General features: G+C 37.3%; 1 protein-coding gene across 4 annotated transcripts in view; it reads right to left on the bottom strand.

Moving 5' to 3' along the window:
• ARID1B (AT-rich interaction domain 1B) overlaps window positions 1-24,228 on the bottom strand; it is a 405,100-nt gene that overhangs the window by 263,486 nt on the left and 117,386 nt on the right. For all 4 annotated transcript variants that reach the window (XM_063096175.1, XM_063096176.1, XM_063096177.1 and 1 more), the window contains exon 3: window positions 22,962-23,111. In XM_063096175.1, the coding sequence (XP_062952245.1) occupies window positions 22,962-23,111 (150 nt within the window). The remainder of the gene's footprint in view (window positions 1-22,961; window positions 23,112-24,228) is intronic.

Genomic DNA, 24,228 nt, shown 5'->3' with positions numbered 1-24,228 from the left:
CCATTTCTGAGATGTCACTGGAGTTTTGATGGGGATTGCATTGAATTTGTATATCACTTTGGGTAGTATGGACATTTTCACAATGTTGATTCTTCCAATCCAAGAGCATGGGATATCTTTCCATCTTCTTGTATCCTCTCTAATTTCTCTCAGCAGTGGTTTGTAGTTCTCATTATAGAGATTTTTCACCTCCTTGGTTAACTCAATTCCTAAATATTTTATTTTTTTGGTGGCTATTATAAATGGGCAAGCTTTCTTGATTTCTCTTTCTGCATGTTCACTATTGGAGAATAGAAATGCTTCATGAATATGACCCCAAAAGCACGGGCCACGGAAGGAAAAATAAACAAATGGGATTATATCAAACTAAAGAACTTCTGCACAGCAAAAGAAACACAATTAACAGAGTTAAAAGACAACCAACAGAGTGGGAGAAAATATTTGCAAAATATACATCTGACAAAGGATTAATATCCAGACTATACAAGGAACTCAAACAACTTTACAAGAAAAAAACAAGCAACCCAATTAAAAGATGGACAAAAGAGATAAGTAGGCATTTCTCTAAGGAAGATATACAAATGGCCAACAGACATATGAAAAAATGCTCAACGTCACTCAGCATTTGGGAAATGCAAATCAAAACCCCTGTTAGGATGGCTAATATCCAAAAGACTCTGAACGATAAATGCTGGTGAGGTTGCGGAGGAAAAGGAACTCTCATACATTGTTGGTAGGACTGCAAAATGGTGCAGCCTCTATGGAAAATGGTATGGAGGTTCCTCAAACAATTGCAGATAGATCTACCATATGACCCAGCTATCCCACCGCTGGGAATATACCCAGAGGAATGGAAATCATCAAGTCGAAGATATACCTGTTCCCCAATGTTCATCGCAGCACTCTTTACAATAGCCAAGAGCTGAAATCAGCCCAAATGTCCATCATCGAATGAGTGGATATGGAAAATGTAGTATATTTACACGATGGAATAGTACTCAGCTATAAAAAAGAATGAAATACTGCCATTTGCAACGACATGGATGGACCTAGAGAAAATTATGTTAAGTGAAACAAGTCAGGCACAGAAGAGAAATACAACATGTTCTCACTTATTGGTGGGAGCTAAAAATAAAGAAAGAAAGAAAGAAAGAAAAAAACCAGGGCAGGGGAGAGAGAAGACATAACAATTACAATTCCTTGAAGTTGATATGACAAGTGAACAGAAAGGACATTGTTGGGGCGGGGGAGGTTTTGGTAATGGGCCACAATAATCAACCACATTGTATATCGACAAAATAAAATAAAATTAAATTAAAAGAAAAGAAAAGAAAAAGGGGGGGGGGGGACATCAATACCTAGGCTTCCCAAAGAATACACGAGCAATGAAATATTCTGCCAAAAAAAGAGACAATGAGCATAAAGCCTGTAGATTAAACTACCAATTTATAGGAAATAAAAAGGACCAAAGAACATGTTAAGCCACAGTGAACCAATAAGTAAATCCCAGGCTGTGGGAATCTCTACTAGACAAATGACCCAGTTTCTTCAAAAAGTAAATGGCAATAGAAAAAAACAAAGGAGATAGGAAGAGAAGGACAGAAGGAGATGATGGAAAACTCTAGAAATGAAAAGATTAAAAGATAACCAGTTTTAAGACTGAACTTTATTTGGATCCTGATTCAAACCACCCTACAATGTAAATTAAACAAAAATACTCCATTTATGAGACTATTAGAAATTTGAACACTGGATAATTGATTTGAATAAATTATATTTTAAATGTGATAAACTGCATTACATTTCTTTTTTAAAGTTGTTTTTTGTTTTGTTTTGTTTTTGTCTTTGTCTTTTTCGTGATGGGCACTCAGCCAGTGAGTGCACCGGCCATTCCTATATAGGATCCGAACCCGCGGCGGAGCGTCGCTGCGCTCCCAGCGCCGCACTCTCCCAAGTGCAAGTCTTTAACTTTTTAGAGGTACAAACTGAAATATTAACTAATTAAATGATACAATGTCTGGGATTAACGTCAAAATAATACCAGGGTTGGGGGTATTTCATCTGAATAACTACCACTTCCTGCCTGCAACCCACTATCCTGTGAAAACACATTACATGTAGATCTTTTAATCTTTCACTTTCTTAATGTACCTGTTTTTTAACGTGTTTGTTGCACTGTTCAATCCTAACGCTTAACTGTTTTGAATAAAATAAAAAACAAAACACAAATCCCTCCATGATCTTAACCAAATCAACCTTATCGATTTCATTTTCCCCTAGATTCCCAAAGGAAGCCTGCTCTTCTTGTTGACTCAGTAATCCTTATTCAATCTCATCTCTTGATCCTGGCTCAGGATGCCCTCCCAGCCTGACTCTGACACTGCCCGTCATCTTAGCCCAACCATTTAAAGTTTCCTACTGTACAAGCCACATTGAGTTATCCTGTGCCACCAAGTGTGCACTTACACACTCTTTTACTCCTCATGCTGTGCATCATATGCACATGGTGCTCAAAGAACAGGGGTTGAACAACTCTTTTGTATATACCGTGATTAGTACTGTTCATTATCTGTTTTGAATAATGGTAAATTGCTTTAATTCTTCCAAGTCCATATCAGTACTTTCCCCTGCAACTTCCCTTACCCCTGCTCTAAAAGTCTTTTAGCTTAGATAAAAATCACATGACCAAAGCTCGAATGGTTTTTTACTGCTACTAATTCCACTGGCCAATTCAAAGCTTAAAGCCATATTCCCTCTAATACAGTTCTATACACTGATGAATATAAAATCTAGATATTCAGAATGTTATTTTCTATCAATTCAAAGGAATAATTATTTATGGATTTTAAAAAATCCATTCTAGAAGAAAAAAGAATAGGCTTAAACAAACACACTACTTCATGAAACTTTCTCACTGATGAGTCTCAATAATATTGACAACAGATTCCTCACCACAAACCGCCTGCCATCAACAAGAGTGTGGCTATGGCACAGGACTTACGAGTATACATGAGGCTCCAGCAACCCCTAAACCTGCAGTAAGACGAACCCAAAAGGCACTGGAGAATGAAAAGCAGAGCAACAGCAAGAGCAGCTGTATCCCCCAAGCTACACAAATTAGCATCCTGGAGGCTGCTACTTCAACATTCAAGACTGAAGAAAAGCTTTTTAATTTGTTTTCTTTCAGGTTTTCATAAGAACTTATTCCTAAACTAACAGTGGGCCCAGAGTGAGAAGGGAAGACACAAGGTCGCTTAAAATCACATTTCCTAAAATACCAAAAAAGAAACATGACGATACTCAAGAGCTAAAGGCTAAACTAATTAAGATTTTTAATAATAAATTTATTTTCATAATCTCACAAAGCCAAATGACCTACAGTAAATGTTCAGCTATCTGTGCTTTTGTAGGGAAAAAGTAGTGTACATAATAATAATTTTTAAAATCCATACAGCATCCAAGAATCTCAGCTCCATAAATTATTACCTAAAGAATTCCTTTCCTCATTCATAAAGCCATGATACAGTAGTTCCCCCTTATCTCGGTTTCAGTTACCTGTGGTCAACCTCAGTCCAAAATATTACGTGGAAGATTCCAGAAATAATGAATTCCTAAGTTTTAAATTGCATACTGTTCTAAGTAGTGTGATGGAATCTTGTGCTGTCCCACTCCATCCCGCTCTGTCCCACCAGAGCTGTGACTCGTCCCTTTTGTCCAGCGTGTCCACACCTAGTTGTTCCTGCCCACTAGTCACTTAGTAGCCAACTCAGTTATCAGACCAGCTCTTAAGTACTGCAGTGCCTGTGTTCATTTAACCCTTATTATACCTCCTAATAACCCCAAAGTTCAGGATGAGTGACGCTGGCAATTCGGATATACCAAAGAGAAGCATGAAGTGCTTCCTTTAAGGGAAAAGGTGAACGTTCCCAATATAATGACGGAGAAAAAACTGTATGCTGAGGTTGCTAAGACATACAGAAAGAACCAATCTTCTATCTGAGAAATTGTGAAGGAAAAAGAAATCTGTGTGTAGTATGTACACAGTTCGGTACTACCAGCAGTTTCAGGCATCCACCTGGGGTCTGTATCCCCTGGGGAAAAGGGGGGCTACTTTATAGGGACCTGCCTCCTAAGATAGGAGCCTACTTCCTAAAGATGTATCAATGATTATGATATACTGCCTTTGATCAATTAGCACTGTGCCTGGCACAATTTAAGTGCTCAATAAATGTCAGCTATTGTTATTTATTTAAAAACACATTTAAGAATTAGAATCAAAATGTTAATTCAACTACTAGGACTTTATCCAGTGGCTGTGATGGTGATGACAGCAGCAGCGAACGACTATACAGCATTTACTATTCGCCAGGCACTCTTCCAAGCGCTCTACTCATTCAATAAACCCTTCTGATCTTCACACTGACCCCATGAAATAAGTGCTATTTCATTGATGAAGAAACCGAGGCACAGAGGTTTAGTAACTTGCCCCAGAGTCTGTGCATTTAACAATTTTCCCACTAATTTCTGAACTGCACCTGACAGATCCCAATCTGAGGTTGGGGTCCAGGAATCTGAACTTGTAACAAACTCCCCAGATTTGCTTATAAATTTTGAGGATTGTCTGTTAAGTACAGTATTTTCATTAAATGATAATAATTGAGAGATTACCACATGAGGTTTCCGATATGATGCCATTACCTATTTATTACCTATAGTAAGAAATTCAGCTGTATTGTTAACAAGGGTTAATTTACCAGACTTTTGTGTTTATAAAACAGGTAGACAAGAGTCTACTCACCCTTTATCCTTATTTGTCTTATTGTGGTTACAGCAGCAGCTTGAAAAGGTTATCAGCAGCTCTGAAATGAAGTAATGGTGGCACTGGCACCTCACACTCTCTGAGGGCTGATTCTTAATGCAAAATCCGAACCCCTTCCTCTCTGGACCAAGAAGTAGACCACTCCAGGCAAATGAGCCACAGACCTGGTGGTCCAAGCAAGGCCTTCATAAACTGGGAAAGCAACCACCAGCTCTTCATACCTGCCGGGGGACCATAACTCACATTTACAGTCTGAATCCCTGACCTGGAGTGAAAGGGCTTTGAAAACTCCCCTGAAAGTATAGCAAACTTTGTGTGATGCATGTATTTTTCTGGGAGAAGGAACTATAGCTCAGATTCCTAAAGACTCCAAAAAGGTTAGAGGGTAAGAACTAGCAGAGATAATATCAACAATGGGATTCACCAAAACTGAGAACATCATAATTTCACAGAGATTTTTAAAGCCAGATTAGCCATAAATAACTGCATTCAACATTATAATCTTTTTTGAATAACTGAAATAAAAATGAAATTATTAAAGAATTTCTAAATATACTGACTAAAAAATTTCCAAATACACTGTTGGTGTCCAAATTAAATACAGTATGCAACAAAAGTTCAGGCTGCCTAAGTAACTCTAGTCTAAAGAGTTATCTGCACAGGACACCTGCGTTATCATCCACATGCTTTAATTAGAGGAATAGCATGAGGGGTGTGAGTGGCGTGATAACAACCTGCCCAAACAGAATTTATGAAACCCATGCACTGCAGAAACAGCCACAGAGTTTGTTTTTGCAAAGACAGTGAAGAAAAGTGCCAGGAAGATCCTGCCTCAAGCTTGCCTTGCCAACTCATCCCTAAAACCATACAGAGAGTCACTTTGAAAAGTCGTCTGATTTCTCCGTGAAATGCCTATGAAGTAAGTGAGAGCTAAAAGAACCGAAGGAAAAAAAGAAAGTTAGGAAAAAGAGTAACAGAAGAAATATACAAAAGACAATAAAAGATAGCCAGCTATAGAAGATTCTGCTATTGTTTTGCATTGCACCAATAACGCTTTCAATCAAGAGCATATATTACTTTAAAACTTTTTAAAACATGTTAAAATAAATCATTTTATCTAAGAAATTAATTCTCTATCTCTGCTGTAATTTTCACTTTAGGAGTACAGACTACAAGAAAAAAATACACTAAGATGAACTTAACATCCAATTACTATCATCTTTTCTAATACTCTATGGAAGAAGACAGGCCAAAAACATCACTTCTCTAAGAAACAGAAGAAAATATGAATTTTTTAGATTCCCTTATGGTTTTTAAACATATATAATATTCCCACTAAATGTTGTTATAATTATAGGAAAAACTGTGCCTTGAAATAGTCAAATTTCTATTCAGGAAAAAAAAGAAAAACGACAACTCCAGAAATTTGAGGGCTATCATCGATTACATCAAAATTAAAGTAAGTTAAAGCAAAATTTATTTCTTTAGCCATTTTATATTAAACACCTCAAACTTTCCAAGGACAGTTAGCTATATATTCATTCTGACATTAATCTCCTACTGCTTTTCTATAAAGAAAGCAAACATGAGAACCACTGTTCTGAAGCAAGAACGATACTCCAAACATTTGTCAACTGGTAAAACAGTGGGATCAGGGGTCCTGGAGTCCTTCTGCTGAGCAGGACATTAACAGTTTCCTTGTGGACTCCTTGGGGTCCCAGGAAAAAAGGAATGGCTCTGCATGCTTCCCAAGCTCGAAGGCAGGACATTTACCAAACAATTTCAAAGAACAGAGGCAGTATACATAATAGGTCTCCAAGAAGGGTCCCTGAATCAGCAACAGCAACATTAGCATCACCTGGGAACTTATTAGAAATGAAAATTATCAGGCCATCCCCCAAACTACATAATCAGAAACTCTGGTGGTAGGGTTCACCAAGCTGTGTTCTAAAAATCCTTCAAAGTGACTCTAATGCCCAAGAAAATTTGAAAAACATGGACTAACAAAAGCCCTTACCAATGGCCTTATAGCTTAAATATCAGCCTATCTCTGGAGCAAAATGCATCTCTACTGTAAATAGTAATAAAGGAGACAGTGAACTCTTTAAGTTAAAATAGAGTTGGAATCAAACCCAAGCTCTGCCACATTCAAGGCTTTACCTGCAGTGTGACCTCCTAGGGTTATCAGTAATAAATGAGATAATATGTACGAGCCATGCTAGGTGAAAAGAATGGAAAGCATGGGTTAGTATTTCTGCAGACCAGAGGCTCTCAAACTTTGATATGCATCCCAATTACCTGTAGAGTTAAATACAGGTTCCCAGGTTCCCACAGAGAACAGTATTGGGGTAGAAGAACTTACTTGAGCAAACACCCCAGGTATTCTGATGCACATAATCTCCCCTCCTTTCGTTGTTTTAGGAAAACACGGCTCTACATTTACCCAATGGCCCCTCCTCAGGCTAATGCAAAGAAACACAAACCCATTCCTCATTCCAAAAGCACTTTGTGAAAAATCAGTCAGCAAAATGGGGCTGATTCTGTTCTTTCCCTTCCAGAAAAAAAGGTGGTCATTTCCCACACTAGCACATTCTAAAAGTAACATGTTTTAAACATCTGCAGACAATCTTCCTCTGGGATACAATATACATAGAGCTTGTTACTCTAAAAATTTTTTAAATCAAATAAAAGAAGAACTCTAATGCATATGTGTTACATTTTATTCCATTTTTCTTACTTTAATATATAGAAATGAGCATTTTAAAAGACAAATGAAAGTAGCTGAAAGTAGCAAAAAAGAATCCAAGGAAAGAATAATTCCCCAATCTCCCTTGTGTTAGAATATAAATATCAAGAAAAAAAAGAGAGAATTGTGTGAATAAACATAAGCCTCAATGAAACTGTTAATTGCATGCCCCATTCTCTTCTCAACTTCAACCCTTAAGACAATGGAGGCAGGGGGCGGGTACAAGAGAAGAGACAAACTGTCAGGACTGAGGGAGCAGAAGGGGCGCCAGGAGGAACAGCACTCAGGGGACAGTGCCCGTTCTACACAGGGTCCTGGTTTAGAAAGGAAAGGCTTCCTCCTCCAGCTGCTGAGTCTGGTGAACTAGGACTAGGATCTAGGAAACAAGGCACAAGTCCACCACGTGTCAGGACATCTGGTTCAATTCCCTGAACCCTTCTCTGTTAGTAGAGATACTGATGGAGATGGGGAGATGGAGGGTGGAGGTGTGGGGGGAGCGGAGGAAGGAAGGGAAAATACTTCTAAAGCTCACCATCTATTATAGTTATGTCAGAAACACAGGCGAGCATGTGGAGCTTAACTGATCTTTAGAGTAAACCCGGCTCTTCGTGTGTTTGAAGTTTTTCTTTAGCCTTTCATGAAATGTGTCTTAAATGATGCACAATTTTCCTTTTCTGTCTCCATGGTAGTCATGACCAGCTAATGTGATCTTCGCACATTTCTAAACAGGCCTGCTGCCCGGCGAAGCTGATGCCCAGTGGCGTCTGAGATGCTCCTCACCAGGACGAGGCTACCCACACGCCCCAGCCTGTTTGTGCTTCTAGGTTGCTCTCGTCAGGAGGAGCCTTCCTTCACCTTTCTAAAATAAATTAAGTGCAGAAGATATTGTTGTTACTATATAATTTCTCACTTCCTGGTTTTGTTTCCCTTTGATTTTAGCACTAGAAAGAAAAAAAAATTATAAGTGTTTCAAACATAAAAATCAATAGCATTATCAGATTATAATCTAATGCAATTAGATTCCCAGTTATACTATGCTCTAAAGCACTAAAAATAACTATTTAAAGTTTCCATTAAAAGCCTAAAATGCGTTAATACTGGAAGAGATGTGTACAAAATCCGAAGATTTTTCTCTCGCTTTTTCTCCACTGCTATTAAGTGCAAAGGCCCAGGCAGACATAGTTGCAACCAACTATAGAATCCCCCTAATTTCTACAGCAATTAAGAAAAAAAACTCACAGTAAATGACATTCTAACATTCTCAAAATGTTGTTTTTCTTAATTTTTTTCCCCTCTATTTTCTTATTTAAGAAGCTTTCAGGAATAACAAAAACCAACACACACACACAAATACACACACAATTGACCATTCTATATAAATTGAAACTGTTAGGGCATCAAATTACATCTACGTTAAAAATTAGTGCTGAGCTTTCACTATACTGGTGTATGCCCCAAGGGAGAAAAAAGGAGTCGAGAGAAAGAAGCCAGTCGCCACTGTCTCAGTGCCACCCTCCTGGCCATCAGTCACTCTGCCTGGAGCTAGCCTTGCAGGCTGATGGCTCCCACCACCTATAACCCCACCTCTGTACTCGCAGAACTGGCTCCAACATGAGTCTCAGGAGCCTGAGAAGCAGTCAGGTGGTCACCCAAGTTGACAATCAGAAATCAGCCTAGGAGAGGTTCTTGCTCAGCCTAAAGTAACTTAAAAGTTTACCCTTCGGATGCTCACAAGCTCTTTAAACTTAAAAGGAAATTTCCACTACCAATGGTTCAAGGCCTAAGACGACTGCAAATAACGTAAGCAAGAAGAAAGGAGGAAATTCAAAATTCAAACACAACCCCAGGCCTCACTAGTACAGTAGTACCCCCTTACCTATGGTTTCACTTTCCAGTTTCAGCTACCTGCAGTCAACAGTGGTCAGAAAATATTTTGACACAGAGAGCATATTCACATAACTTTTATTACAGTATATTGTTATAACTGTTCTATTTTGTTGTTATTGTTGTTAATCTCTTACTGTGCCTAATTTATAAACTAAACCTTATCGCGGGTATGTATGTATAGGAAAAAAAAGTATACGCGGGTACTTCAAAAAAGTTCATGGAAAGATTTGTATCTTTTAATTCGATTTTTCCAAGAACTTTTTGAAGTACCCTCATTTGTAGGAATTGGTACTGTCTGCATTTTCAAGCATCCACTGAGGGTCTTGGAAGGTGACCCCCGAGGATAGAGGGGGACACTGCAGTTTCCTTAAAACAAAGAATAATATCTATCCACCTCATTCCAATAGTTATTATCAAGGTAATTAGTAGACTTCTGCGTTAATATCTAAAAGCTAAGCTATTAATGTTAAAAAACCATAAATGTCCTAAATGTCCTTTCCTTTGCTCTTATAGCAAAATCTTATTTAGAAAAATGAAATGAGCACTTCAGAAACTTAACATAGGCCTTCTAAGTTTAATTTTCCCCAAAAGGTGCAGGAGTAGCTTAGAAATTAACCTTCTGTCATAGAAATAGGAAACACAGATTCAAGTTAAAATTTAACAACAAAAATAAAGAAATGTTTACACCACAACAGATCACAGCCACTTTGTTAGTGACTTCTGAGCTCCTTCAGTAACTTGAGTGGCATGTTATTACAAGTTTTAATTAAGAAATACATTTCACTGCATTTTTAGTTTTTTGTTTTTTTTTTTTTTAACAGGTAAGGGGATTGCAACCCTTGGCATGGTGTGGTCTGCACCATGCTCAGCCAGTGAGCGCACCAGCCATCCCTATATAGGATCCGAACCCACGGCCTCAGAGCTACCAGCACTGCACTCTCCCAAGTGAGCCACAGGGCCAGCCCTGCATTTTTAGCTTTTAAAAAAGTATTTTTTTCTAAATTAAACTCCTTTAAAAGATTTTATTTATCATGTTGATTATGATGAATGCTTTATGTTAAATAATTCTAAAATATTTACCATCATTTCCCAATGTTATTTCCTTCTTTTCAAAATGAATGCCCATTTGCCAAGTATTTTCAGTTCACTGCATCTCCTTTTGAAAAATACTGACCATGAAGATGTCTTAAGAAAATATTTTAGAAAATATTACTTAAATACCTGTGTCTACCTATTCATATATAAGTAGACTCAGACTTCCACATGGTCCAACTATCAAATGATCAACTGTCAGAAGAGCGCTGCTGAGCTAGCACAGTCATGCGTCACTTAACAACGAGGATATTTCTGAGAAATGCCTCATTAGGCAATTTTGCTGTCATGTGACCACCGTACAGTGCACTTACACAAACCTGGACGGTACAGCCTGCTGCACACCTAGGCTATATGGTACAACCTATTGCTCCTACGTGAGTAATCTGCTATGTATGCCAGTTACAGTGTCACTAGATGACAGAAATTTTTTAGCTCCATTATAATTTTATGGACCGCCATCATATATGTGGTCCATCATTAACCAAAAAAAATCCTTATATTGGCATGTGACTAAACTATTTTCTGTTTTAAAAAAATATCGAATAATCTTTTATTTCATTGCTAATCACTGAGGAAAAAGCAATATAAGTCATCAATTGCCAGTTCAGTATCATTCAGGGATAGGCGTTACCTCTATTCTCAAAGAGCAAACTCTTACTCATTCTTCACGACCTCTTCTGAGACAATTTTACCAACATCCTCTCCCTATGCCCCATGGCACTAGAGTTACGGTATGAAAATACACCTTTCCCACTATACTGTCTGCCTTCCTATTTAACTGGGAGCCCCTTCAGGTCAGAGGAAAAATCAGACTAATCACCGAATCCCAGTGTATGAAACACTCCCGCGCACAAAGGAGTTCATGAAATGGTTTTTGTTTTGCTTTTACTAACAGTTGTGTCTTCTGCAATTTTTCCAATGGACTGAGGTTAAAAAAACAATAATAAAAGCAAAAAGATAAAGTTACATCTTCAGAAGTACACATTCACAATACCCAATATTTCTGTCAAGAATCTCACACAATTCTACTAGCTTGAAGAAAAACTGTACCTTTAAAAGCAAAGTTTAAATTTTTTTCATTTGATCCATGTTGATATAACCTCTCTAAATAAACTGTGACTTACTTAAATGCAATTTCTTCCTACAACTCTTCTCAAAGGAAAGAAAGATTTTTTCTGGCTATGAAAGCAATGGTGTCATTTAAAGTCATGAAAATAGAAAAGGTCGTGCAAGTCTGCCAACTGTCCCAGTCCTAGAAGTAGAGCTGAGTCAGGAGAAGACCATTGTCACAGGAAAGGGTATTGACAGACAGTGTGGTCTCCAGCCAGGCAACTCCCTTCAGGTTACTTGATTCTTGGAACACTGTCCTTGACAAGTGGCATCTGTTAGGAGGCAGTGGGTGGAAGGTTCCTGGAGAAATGTGTGCCACACAGGAAACGAGGTCGCTTTTCCAGAGTCTCAGGAGAGTGAGTCTGAACCAGAACAGGAATTAGAGGTAAAAAAAAAACAAAAAAAAAAACAAAAAAAAAAACAAAAAAACAACATTATGAGTCTAAAGGTACAAGGAAAGAAGAAGCTAATGAGAGTTTGCTCAGAGGGGACTGGGAACCAGGAAACAAACCTGCATGTGCATTGTCATGACCCAAAAATGAAATGGAAAGCAAGCAGAAACATTTTAAAAATTAATTTAAAAATAAAATCTCCGGATGGCATTAAAGGAGGTTTTCCTTACTACACAAAAACATGAAATCTGGGCTAATGCAATTTGAGGAAGTAAGCTAGGATGCAAAAACACTTTAAAAGGGAAGCCACTTCTTCAAATAGCTATTCTTTTTTTAGGGCCTTAAAAATAGACACTTTTTAAAAGAAGGAAATGTCGGAGTGTTGAGCAAATAAGATGTTTGGTGAATGGACAGTGCACTTCACTGTGGCAGTAGCTGTTCTCTTTGTCTACAAGGGGAGAATAAGCTGGGCCTATTCTTACATTGGAGTTCTATTCTGCCCCCTAAAATGAGCAGCAGAGAAGAGAAACACATGGTAATCAAAAAGCAAACAATAAGAAATTCTGATATTTATGGCACCTCTATGTCAACAGTAAATCAAAAATTACAAATGTCCAACTGTATATTCCTTCCTAACTGTACTTCATCCGATTTCCATGACCTAGGAGATCTAGGACCACAGTAACACTTCAGGCAGATCTAATTCAAAATTCTGTGAGAGCTCTTTCACATTGTTGGGGCTCAGAAAACAACTATACAGAAACCTCACTAAAAATAAAACACTAACAAAATAACAACCATTGGAAGATATATATAAAAATGTATATGAAAGAGCTGGTAGACGGTATAATTTATTAAAACCTTCTGAAGAAGAAATGATAAAACACACCAAGTCTCTAAAGCGTGCCTGTTCTTTTCCCAGCAATTTCATTTGGGGAGTTTACTGGAGGAGAAAGCCTGCTTGCTCACATACACACATGTATACACATAGATACACGCACACACACTGCACAGAGGAGCCACCTATCAAAGGGCTCAACAAAGCACTGTCTGCAGTACCAAATGAATTACAAAATCCACACACCTAGCAGTAAATGTTTATTTTCTTCAGCACTGTGAGGTGTGCTTACTATGTGTCAGCAAACAAAAAAGATGTTTTGAATGATTAAATCAACAACAATATTCAACATGTTTATATACTATGTTTCTACTTTGTGCCAGTCATTGACCTAGGCCCTGGGGATACAGCCAAAGACAAAGTCCTTCCTCTCATAAAGCTTATTTTCTAATAGGGGGAGCCACAGACAATAAAAGTCAAGGAAGTACATAATATGTCACACAGTAATCAGTCCTGTGGCGAACGCTGAAGCAGAGCAAAGTGGAAAAGAGCACAGGGAGAAAGGGGTTGTGATTGGTCTACAGGGGGTCAGGGAAGAACTGCCTGATGACAGCTCCAGTAAGAGGTCAGGAAGCCTTGGCCCAAGGTGGAAGCTATGGAACTAGAAAGAAAGGGGCAGATTCTGAATAGATTTTGGAGGTGGAATAGGTTTAGAAGAAAAAGATTCAAGGAAGATTTCAAACTTTCTGACCAAAGTGTCAGGAAGGAAGGATTACCATTTATTCAGAAGGAGAAAAACAGAGCAGGTGGGTGAAAGAAGGACCAAAAGTCAAGAGTTTGGCTTTGGATACACTGAGTTTCAGAGCCTGTTAGACATCGGAGTCAGTGATGTTGAGCAGGAGCTAGGTATAAGGAGATAAAGACGGGAGATGAGAGGTCAAAATTGCAGAAATACATTTGAAAGTCATAAGCCTCTAGGTATTTAAAGCCATGAAATTGAATAAGATCACACAGGTAAAGTGTGTAGAGACAAAAGAGAAGAGGCTCCAGTGCTGAACCCTGACCACAAGCCAACATTTGGAGGTCAGGGACATAGAGAAAAACCAGCAAGGGAGAAGCAGGAGTAGCCAGCAAGGTAGGAAGAGAACCAGGAGAGAGTGGAGTCCGGGAACCAAGAAAGAAAGGTGCCACAGGGAGGAAGACACCATCGACAGTATCAAATGCTCCCGACAGGTGAAATACGGAAGACATGTCAACTGCCCACTAGACTGAATGACAGGCGAGCACTGGTGGCGTTGAAAAGAGCTGTGTCATACCACATGACCTCACTCACATATGGAATCTAAAAAGCTTGATCTCATAGAAGTAGAGAGTGGAATGCCAGTTACCAGGGGCTGGGGTGGTTGGGAGCAGGGCGTGTCGGGGAGCTGTTGATCAAAGGATACAGAATTCCAGTTAGACAAAAAGAATAAGTTCAAGAGATCTATTAAACAACATCATGACTGTAGTTAACAACATACTGTATTCTTGAAAAATGCTGAGAGAGTATATATAAAGCCATGTGAGGTAATGCATATGTTAGCTAGATTTAGTCATTCCACAATGTATACACACTTCAAAGCATCACGTTGTACATGGTAAATACATACAATTTTATCTGTCAATTGAAAAAGAAAAAGAAACAGCACGAAAAGAGCTGCTTCAGTAGAGCGGCCGGAATAAAAGCACATTCAAGGCACAACAGTGAACGTGGAGTGCAGGGAAGAGAGAAGCAGGCTTGTGGTTTCGGTCAAGAGAAAGCGTTTCTGTTTCATCTTTTGGGGTGAGGGAAACGGGCAAGTGTGAATGCCAACGGGAGTGACGGAGAGGCAAACGGATGGCGTGGGAAGAGAAGGGACACGGGAAGAGCAGGAACTGGAGGGTAGCAGGGGAACGGACCGGCCTCACAGAGAAACATGGGGCGCCAACCCAGTGCGGCTCCAAGCGAAGGCAGAGGACACGTGCCCACACAGGCTGGCTGGCATGGCCTGCCCTCCTGGCTGCTTGTATGGTTGTGTCCGTCTCCTCATGAAACAGGAAGCAGCACCACCAGCTGAGAGTGAGCAGTGGGGAGTAAGCCTTTGGGGTTGCAGACGGGGGGAAATATGCAATAGTCTTAGGGAGATGCAGAGAGACAGGCAAGGATTCTGAAGTCAGTGGTCATGACTTTACAGGAAGAGCAGGGTCCTCCCTCCCACGTCCCCTCCCCCCTCATCCGGAGAAGGTGGTGAGTTGAATTCTATCAGGGTTGCATAAGCAGGTTTATAAGACAGGCGTGGAGAGTATTTAAGAGTACACGCAAAAGAGTGACTATAATGATGCACTAGGAACTTTAGCTGGACACGGAGGAAAAGGACATGAAGCGTGTGAGAAACAGTAAAAAAAAAAGAGGGTCGCCTGATTGCACGTTTCATCATGCATTTGAAGAAACGTTTTACATATTTTGATCAATAAAGACAGAGTATCTAATATGCTATAGTGCTGGAACTGGTTATTCCTTACATTTTATAATTAATGTGGAATTCTTTATACAATATTTAAATATATACATTATGTATTTATTATAGATAATTTAGATACAAGAAAGTAGATACAAATAACACAAAAGAAAAGAAACTTTTAATAGTTTAATAATATTCTTATTGGTTTTTACTATGTATTTGTATTTTATTTACAAATTTAAGACATTTGCACACTTCTGGGTAACTGATCTTTTCTTTTTTACAACTCCGTGAACATGTTACTTAAAATGTTCTTCTTATATTTTCATTTTATACAATTACTGTTGTTCGGTGATTAATCCTGTGGATTACAAGGCTACTTAAGGTTTCAAGGTATTCATGCAACACACCCACGTCAGCCTCATGAGTGCCTGTGGAGGCCACAGGAGTCACACACAGGTGTACACTCTGACTCTTCACAACTTCCAGTGCAGACAGGCCTGAGCACTTACTTTGGAAAAACACAATATTTTATTATAAGGGAACTTCTGTGATCTCCTCCCTTCTTTCCATGACATGTAGGGCTTGATGTTTAAAATTTTGTATATGTAAGAAATTTTGTATATGTAAGAAATTTTGTATGAGATAACTCACATTACATAAGAATTTTACATCAGAAAAATTGATGAAACATAACTTATATGCTTGACAAGATTTCAAGGGGGCAGTGAGTTGTCACGAGGATAAAGAAATGTAACAAAACAGTGCATGTACGGTAGGAATGTTAGATTATCCTGCTACATAAGAGAGACTGATCCAACAGACGATTGTCCCACCTCCCACACTACTTTCTAAAGTCCCAACATTCATGTTTATTTGAAAACAAAGCAACACAAAAAAGCAAATTCTTTATCTGAGTCTAGAATCCAACTCCATTTTACATATAAGAACAGAGTGTTCTTAAAATCATTTTATTATATACTGAATTTTCCAGGAATAAAACTACCATGTATACTGAGGGAAGATTTTACTTTGCTTAGTCTTGACCAAGAGCTGCTCACCATTTTAAAATATGACCTCACCACTGACAGCCCTGCTGGAGACATTTGAGTTGCTAACACAACACTCCTGTATCAGTCTCATTCTGTGGCTGTCAAGTTCACAGTGATCCCACATATACACTAAGCAACTACTTCACAAGTCTTCTGATGCAGTCATGCCCAAGCATTTGCTTAATTAAATATACAATATTTTATTATATACTACTTTCCTTTCATTTTTCCATATATAGTTAGTGCCTTACTCTGACTTAATAGAAGTTTTGTCAATAGGTAGCTTATATTATCTGTGAATTTTATTTTAAAAGAATAAAGGAGGTATTTGAAAAGTTTCATTATAAAATGAGAAGATATTATCTGTATGTTCTAAATTATCTATTATAAACATTACCTGTTTATATGGCTTTAAATTGTATAAAGAATATCAAATAACTAGAAAATATAAGAGTATCAGTTCTAGCAGTTCAGCAAATTAGATATTCTGTCCATTGATTAAAATACCTAAAACACTGGATAAAATTCCTTTTCTAATCCTTTTTAAATGGATCACAGACTTGTGAGTAAACCAAGAACGGGGAAAGCAAGAGAGCAACAGGAGCTGCCTTTTGCTACAGATTTTAACTTTCTGTTTGATGACTATGCAAGGAACAGGGAAAAGGACAGGAAGTCTAGGGCCTGCCAAAAGGGAATAAGATATGAGACATCACTTCTCAAATAAATTAGAGACCAAGAAAGGCTATACCTTTCACTGAAGAGCGTGCAAACCCACTGAAAAGAGAAATAACCTGTCTTGGGCTTGATACTCAGAGGTAAGAAGAATTTAAAAACGGCTCCTTTGAGAATCAGCAAACACTGGCTAACCATTACCAGGGTGTCTGTTCAAAATTAACACTTAACGGTGTGGTTTACAAAACCTCAAGAAGAGAATTTCATTTAAAGTGGTCCCAGAGGCCACCACCACCTGAACGCTCTAATCAATTTTAACTTCACTGTTGTGAGACAACCAAACATTAAACTCCCAGCATCACCTATGAAGCATTCAAACCACGTGAGTTGGTAATAACAAACCACCCCAAACCTAGCCCCCAGCACGCATTAGGCTCACTGACTTAGGGATGAGGCATCTGGACAGAGTACAAAGGGGAAGGCTTATCTCTCCATCATGATTTCTCCACAGCCTCATCTGGAAGACAGACAGCAGACGGTCACTGTAGAGGTGGGGGCTACAACCATCTGGAAGCTCTTCACTCAAATGGGGACTCATAGACCCCTCCTTTGACGAGGAGCAGTGCCTAAAATATTAGAGACATGATTTACAACAATCACAAAGAAAAATGTTTATCGTCAAGCCTTTGGACCTAACTTGCAAGGTACAGGAAATAGATGAACGAGTAAGCCACATCAAGAGAAACCAATCAGACAAAGCCATTCCACAGGACAGGTGACCCAGTTTTTCCAATATGTCAAGGCGCAAACAAGGGGACAGGGGAAGTGGGTGTTCTAGATAAAAAGGCCTAAGAACCAAATTAATGTACAAACTTTGTTTAAATTCTGCTTGAAACAAATGAAGTATATGGGCATTCTGAGGACAACTGGGGATATCTGAACATGGCTAGTTTAGCAGATGGAAGAAATTATATTTAATTTAGTAAGGTGTGGTGATAGAACTGTGGTTATATAAGAAAATGCCCTTACCTTTTATGAACACATATAGAACTATTTGGAGTGAAATGTTATATCTGTTATTTAACTTAAAATACTCTGAAGAGGGGAGGGAAATGAGGCAGAGAAGCAAGTATGACCAATTATTATTAATATTAAAACCAGGTAAGAGTATATAAATGATTACAGCATTCTCTTTATCTGCATATTAAGAATTTTTTTGTAATTTAAAACTTCACAAAATAAAACACAAAACGTGGCCCCAAATGACTAGTACCCACAGGCAACTGGCAAAAGCAAAGACCAGCCCATCCTTCTGGGCAAACAGAATGTAAACCGAGGCCTCAGCAAAACCAACTTCAAAAAAAAAAAAGAGAAACCAAAACAATGCATATTAAAATTTGAGAGATTCAGCCAAAGCTGTACTAGACAGGCAAGTCTTTAGTCTTATATTTAGCTTCACCAGACAAAAATGGTTCAAATAAGCTAAGCATTCAGTTAAGCAAGGCGGGGGGGGGGGGGGGGGGGCAGCAAAATAAACACCAATAAAGTAGAAAGCAAGATGTAATCAAAATAAGAGCATAACTTAGTAAATTTCTAAAAAAGAACATATAATAGAGAACACGAAGACCATAGCTACTTTGGAAAAGCTTTTATCAAGAATAAAAAAAGAGAAAAACATTATGAACTAAAATGACTGAACTGTGGATGCTACAGAGATTTAAGTAATAAAGATTATTATGACCTTGATGTTAACAAAGTTGGAAAAGTAGATGAAATAGATAAATTCCTAATATACAGGAATATACACATGTAAAACTAATTCAAGAAGAAATTGATAACTTGAATACACCTATATTCACAAAAGATATGAAACCAAAAGCTAAAAATAAGGGGGTAGGATACAAGCTAAAAATCACTAGCTACAAAATCCTTTACAGCTTTACAAACACTTTTAACAAACATTCAAAGAACAGATAATTTTAAACTTAACTTAGACTCTTCCAGTGAATTAAGAAAGGGACTAGTCTCCAATTCATTTTACAAAACCTCACAAGGATAATTACAGTTCCATCTCATTCATGAGCACCGATTTAAGAAACCTAAACAAATGTTAGTGAACTGAATCCAGTGATGTATAAAAAAAGATAATCATGAACTTACTCCATGAATTACTCCAGAATGCAAATTTGGTTTAATACTTAAAAAAAAAACTTACCTCAATAACATATTATAAGAGAAAAACAAAGTGATCATCTCAATAGACAAAAAAAAAAATAAGACATAAGATAAAGACAATTAAGTTGGACCATACCTCTCTCCATAGATTACGATAAGTGAAATCAAAAAATGAATATACTACAAAATAACATTGGAAAGTTCCTTTATAATCTTGGAGTACAGAAGGTCTTTTAAACTCTTACCAAAAATAAAATCCAGAGATCATAAGAGATTGGTCATTCTGACTATATAAAAAATTAAAACAAAAACAAAAACACAAAAGCCTTCTGCATAACCAAAAACCTATTATAATTAATTTCAAAAGACAAATAACAAGATGGAAGGATGGTTAGTAACTCCTATCATAGACAAAGGTCCAGTATCCCTAATACAGTTTTTTAGAATCAATTTTTGAAAGACCAACAACTGAATAGAAAACACTCAAAATAAAGATATAAATGTCCAATCCAGAAAAAAGGAAACACAAATAATTTTAACTACATAAGACGACATTCAACATCACTCATAATAAGATAAACATAAACTAAAGCTGTACTATCAGTTTGGCAAAAATTAGAAGCTTTATAAAATCATGCTATTGACACATGTGTAGGAAACTGGTCCTGTCACACGTAGATGGTGGGAGAATAAACTGAACAATCTCCATGGGGAGCAATCTGGCAATATCTACCAGAATTACAAATGCACACACCCTTTGACCCAGCAGTGTCGCTTCCAGAAATTTACCCTGCAGATATTACTGCCCATTTATAAGACGACACATATACAAAGCTTATCTTGACAGCATTGTTTAAACTGCAAATAACTAGAAATGATCTATATGTTCACCAAAGAGAACTGGTTAAGCATATTATGGTATGTCCCTAAAATAGAATGAAGCCATAAAAAAGAATGAGAGATCGCGCTATGTCCTCCTTTGGTAAGATCTCCATAAAATATATTTAAGTGGGTAGGGGAGGAGAATGACATAAAACAGAAGAGTGTGCATAGTCTATTAAAGTAGGCCACCATTTGCGTAAAAATAGGGTAGAAATTAAAATATGGTGGTGCGCTTCCTTATATAAAGAATCTCCAGAAAAACATACAATAAGCTAATAAAGTGGTTACAGGCAAAGCGTAGGGTGGGTGGAGAAATGGGCAGGGTGAACTAAGATGGGAAAGACTTTTCTCTGTATCTCTTTTCCTTGTACTTTTCAATTTTTTTTAACATATGAATGTATGGATTAGTCAAAACATTAAACATATTAAAAATGTTAAAGACACAAAGTGAGGTAACAATAAAAACCTAAAATTATCTTTTGTATCAATCACATTAACAAAAGACACAAAGTATTATTTACTGACTGCTTTATATAAAAATCAGTAGATTATGTATGCCATGTTTAGAAACAAAATGAAAGTCTACATAAAGGAATCTTCTGATTGTTATGAGATACTGGCTGATTAAATATAGGTGAGTCTCTTAGGATTTTAAATGTATAGGAATTCAGTATTACAAATCCTTATTAAAATTTGGCTTGATTTTGATAATATTCTATTGTTAGTTTTTATTTTGTATTAAGATGGATTTCAGGGGATTATTTTAGTTTTGGAAGTTCTAACTATTTCTATAATGCTAGATCTCATTTCTTAGACAAACTTTCCAAATCTATCTGGCCATCAAACTCCCTAAAAACCAGGGCTGTTCCTGTTAAACCAGACCTTCTGATTAGGCCACCTAAATGTCTCCAACTTGCACTTCTTTGTCCCAAAATGAGTTTAATTAAACTTTTTAAATATTCAAACATTCTATATAGGTAAGTAGTATGAAAACAAGAAAAAAATCCCAACATAGCTTGAGGAATGCTTGGTTTGTTCAGAATATACAAAAATGATCATATTTACACTGAAGAGTCATAGTTATATACTATTCCTTACCAGATATTTTATTGTATTCAAATTAATAAATAATGGTAGTATCAATCAAAGCATAAAATGGCCTTAACCTAAGCACATTAAAACAGTATTCATTAAAAAAAGACTCTACCTGTAGTATGCTTTAAATATTAAAATGTGAAGGATATTAAATAACTAATTGCCATGTGCTGGAAGTCATCAGTGAATGCTTCATAAAGGAAGTAAATTTTGAGTTTGGTCTTGAAGGAAATGACAGGCACTCAGAATCCTTAATCAAATTGGCTTTACAATCAGAGATTCATTTCAGCACACTAAATTAAAATGGGTAATGTAATCTCTCTATTGAGTCCTTAAATTTTGATGGCATGACAAAACATTCTGTCTACAGATAGTTCAATAAGGATCTGAAGGCCCCTTGAAAAAGCCTATAATGTTATCTATTAATAACCCAGATACCAGTCTCTCTCACTTAAAAATAACAGATATTAAAGTGTTTTAAGATTTTTGCACACTTTAATAAAAGACTAGATCAGATAACACTGAAATAATGTACATCCCTACTTCTATAGACCCCAGGCATACTACCAAAATTTTGAGAACATATACATAAAATACAAGATCATACAGGATCTTGAATCTCAGCTTGCTGTTTTAACATGTTTTGTTTAAAGTCATAAACTCTCTTAGAACTCTTTTAATAAAAGTCACATGGGAATATACTCCAACGAATCCAAGAAAATACTTAAGAAATCAGCTGAATTGATTACAGTTAAGCTCCATATATTTATACATTTTGCTTAATGTCAATGGTCTATTCAAGCCATATAAGCAGCCCTTCAAAAACGAGACAGTGAATGCTACATGCTCCTCCTCTCTTCACCACTCCCACCCCACAAAAGAAAAAGAAGAGGGAAATACTAAGTTGATGCTTATGATTAGAAGTGCTGTGAAAGTTTTATCTGCATTCAGAGCAAGAGATCCTTGCTCATCAATCCTTTTCATGCTGCCTCTGAGTGACAGTCTCTAGAACGAAATGAAACTGACTCATTTTACCAAATACATATGTACTCTTTTTTCTACAAACATGTAAGCTAAAATGTATAGCCCAATAACTTAAAAGAGTATTTAAGGAGGCTAATCTAAATTAGAAACTGCTTAATATATGTAAAGTACATGAATCCTGTTAGTATTTTAATACATAGCAACTGAAGTGATTATCTGTTTATAAGACAGTTTAAAGGGAATAAAAACAATGTTTTCATGCAGTAGCACTTATCATTAAAAGACAAACAAACAAAAAGGTCAGGATAAAAATGCCATGTATGTGCCAACTAGCAGGATTAAATGACCGATAAAACTATTCTCCTGAATGAGCCTTAACAAAGTGGCAGAGCACTTTCTTGAAAGATTTAGAACACAAATGACAAAGAACATGAAATGACTGACACTTTCGGCTTTCACTAACCAGTAATGCAAGCAGCTACCCTTCAATCTCAAACAGGAGGGAAGGGAGGGAGAAAGGAGGCAGAAAGGAGGGAGAGAGAAACGGAGGGAAGAAAGATTAGGAGGGAGGGAGGGAGATTAGGTTATAGTTTTGCGTTTTCTCAAAACTATGTTTTTTTTCCACTGAGAACACAATTTTGTTAATGGGACAGGAAGATGTTTCAGAGCCCAGTCTGCTTTGAACACAGCCCTGGAGGAGGAAACAGAGCTGGGCAGCAGTAGGCTGCGCTCACCTGCTGCGGTTGGTACCTCTGCTGAGACTGGGATGGCAGGTACTGCGCCTGGGGCGGGAGGTGCGGGGGCTGCGGCTGCTGGTTGTAATATGGCTGTTGGCCCTGTTGGCAGTAACCAGTCACACCTTGCTGTCCATACTGAGGTGGCATCTGTCAAAAAGTCAAGCAAAGCAAATGAAAAAGTCAAAATCTGCAATTAAATGAAATCAAATGTAGTTTCAATTGAGCAACATGAAGTGGGTTCTCTGTTAAGCAACTGAATTCAATATCTTTAATCCTCTCTTCATTAGATAAATCGACACTCTGCCTTCTATTCACATACTATCAATGAAGTCAAAAGATAATATGATTACTGATAAATTATAAAATCTAGTAGGGGGAAAAAAGCTCCTAATACTGATATTAAAAAATAGCCTCTGCTAAGAAGCCAGAGAACCATCATGTTAAGTCCACTCCCATGCAACAGTGAAAATTAAAATGAATTTGAACAGTCCACATTAACTCCCTGATATTTTGTAGGATGCTGGTGGTCTTGGTGCATTCTACGGTGCACATTTGTTTCTAAGTTCAGAACAACTAAAGTTAGAACATCCCGATTACATTTGTAGCAGATATGTACCAGTTACATTAGCAATTCCATTTATTATTCTTGCTAAAAACACATTCCTTTACAATCATATGAAACCCTTTTAGAAAACAGTACTATGTATATCACACAATACAACCATCAATATGAGTTCTTGAGGGAAGATATTCATACCTAATCAAGAATAGTATATTGTTAGATAATAAAACAGGTAATAATGTACAGCAAAGTGTACTGCATTGTAAATACCAGAGATACAGACAAAAATGGCCTAAATCAGTCTTCTTCTTTACCTCTAATTTACATGAGCCTAAAAATCCTTCAAATCATTGTTCAGGGGAAAATCCTTCTTCATGCAATAAATACATTATTGATAGTATTTTTAATTTTTTTTAAATGAGAAATCTATTGACGTTTCTTCTAATTATGAGAGAGAACAGGAAAGAAAAACAAGATAACAAGACAGAAAAAGCACTCGAGAGATGAAAATTAAGTCATTCTGCTAATACCATAATATGGTCCATTTGAGAACTCCAAGAACTTGAGCCCCATAGGCCCATCCACTTAAAAAATTAATGCTGAGTACCAGAGACATACTTAAAAACCAAAGTCACTACGGAAATACTGAATGAGGAAAAAGAAGGAATGGTAAGGGAGGAAAATATTAAAACATCCTGCCTC

Source organism: Cynocephalus volans, chromosome 5 (genome assembly GCF_027409185.1).
Source record: "Cynocephalus volans isolate mCynVol1 chromosome 5, mCynVol1.pri, whole genome shotgun sequence".
Taxonomy (NCBI): Eukaryota; Metazoa; Chordata; class Mammalia; order Dermoptera; family Cynocephalidae; genus Cynocephalus; species Cynocephalus volans.
Note: the sequence above shows the minus strand (reverse complement) of the source record. Positions and strands in the feature narration are given on the sequence as shown.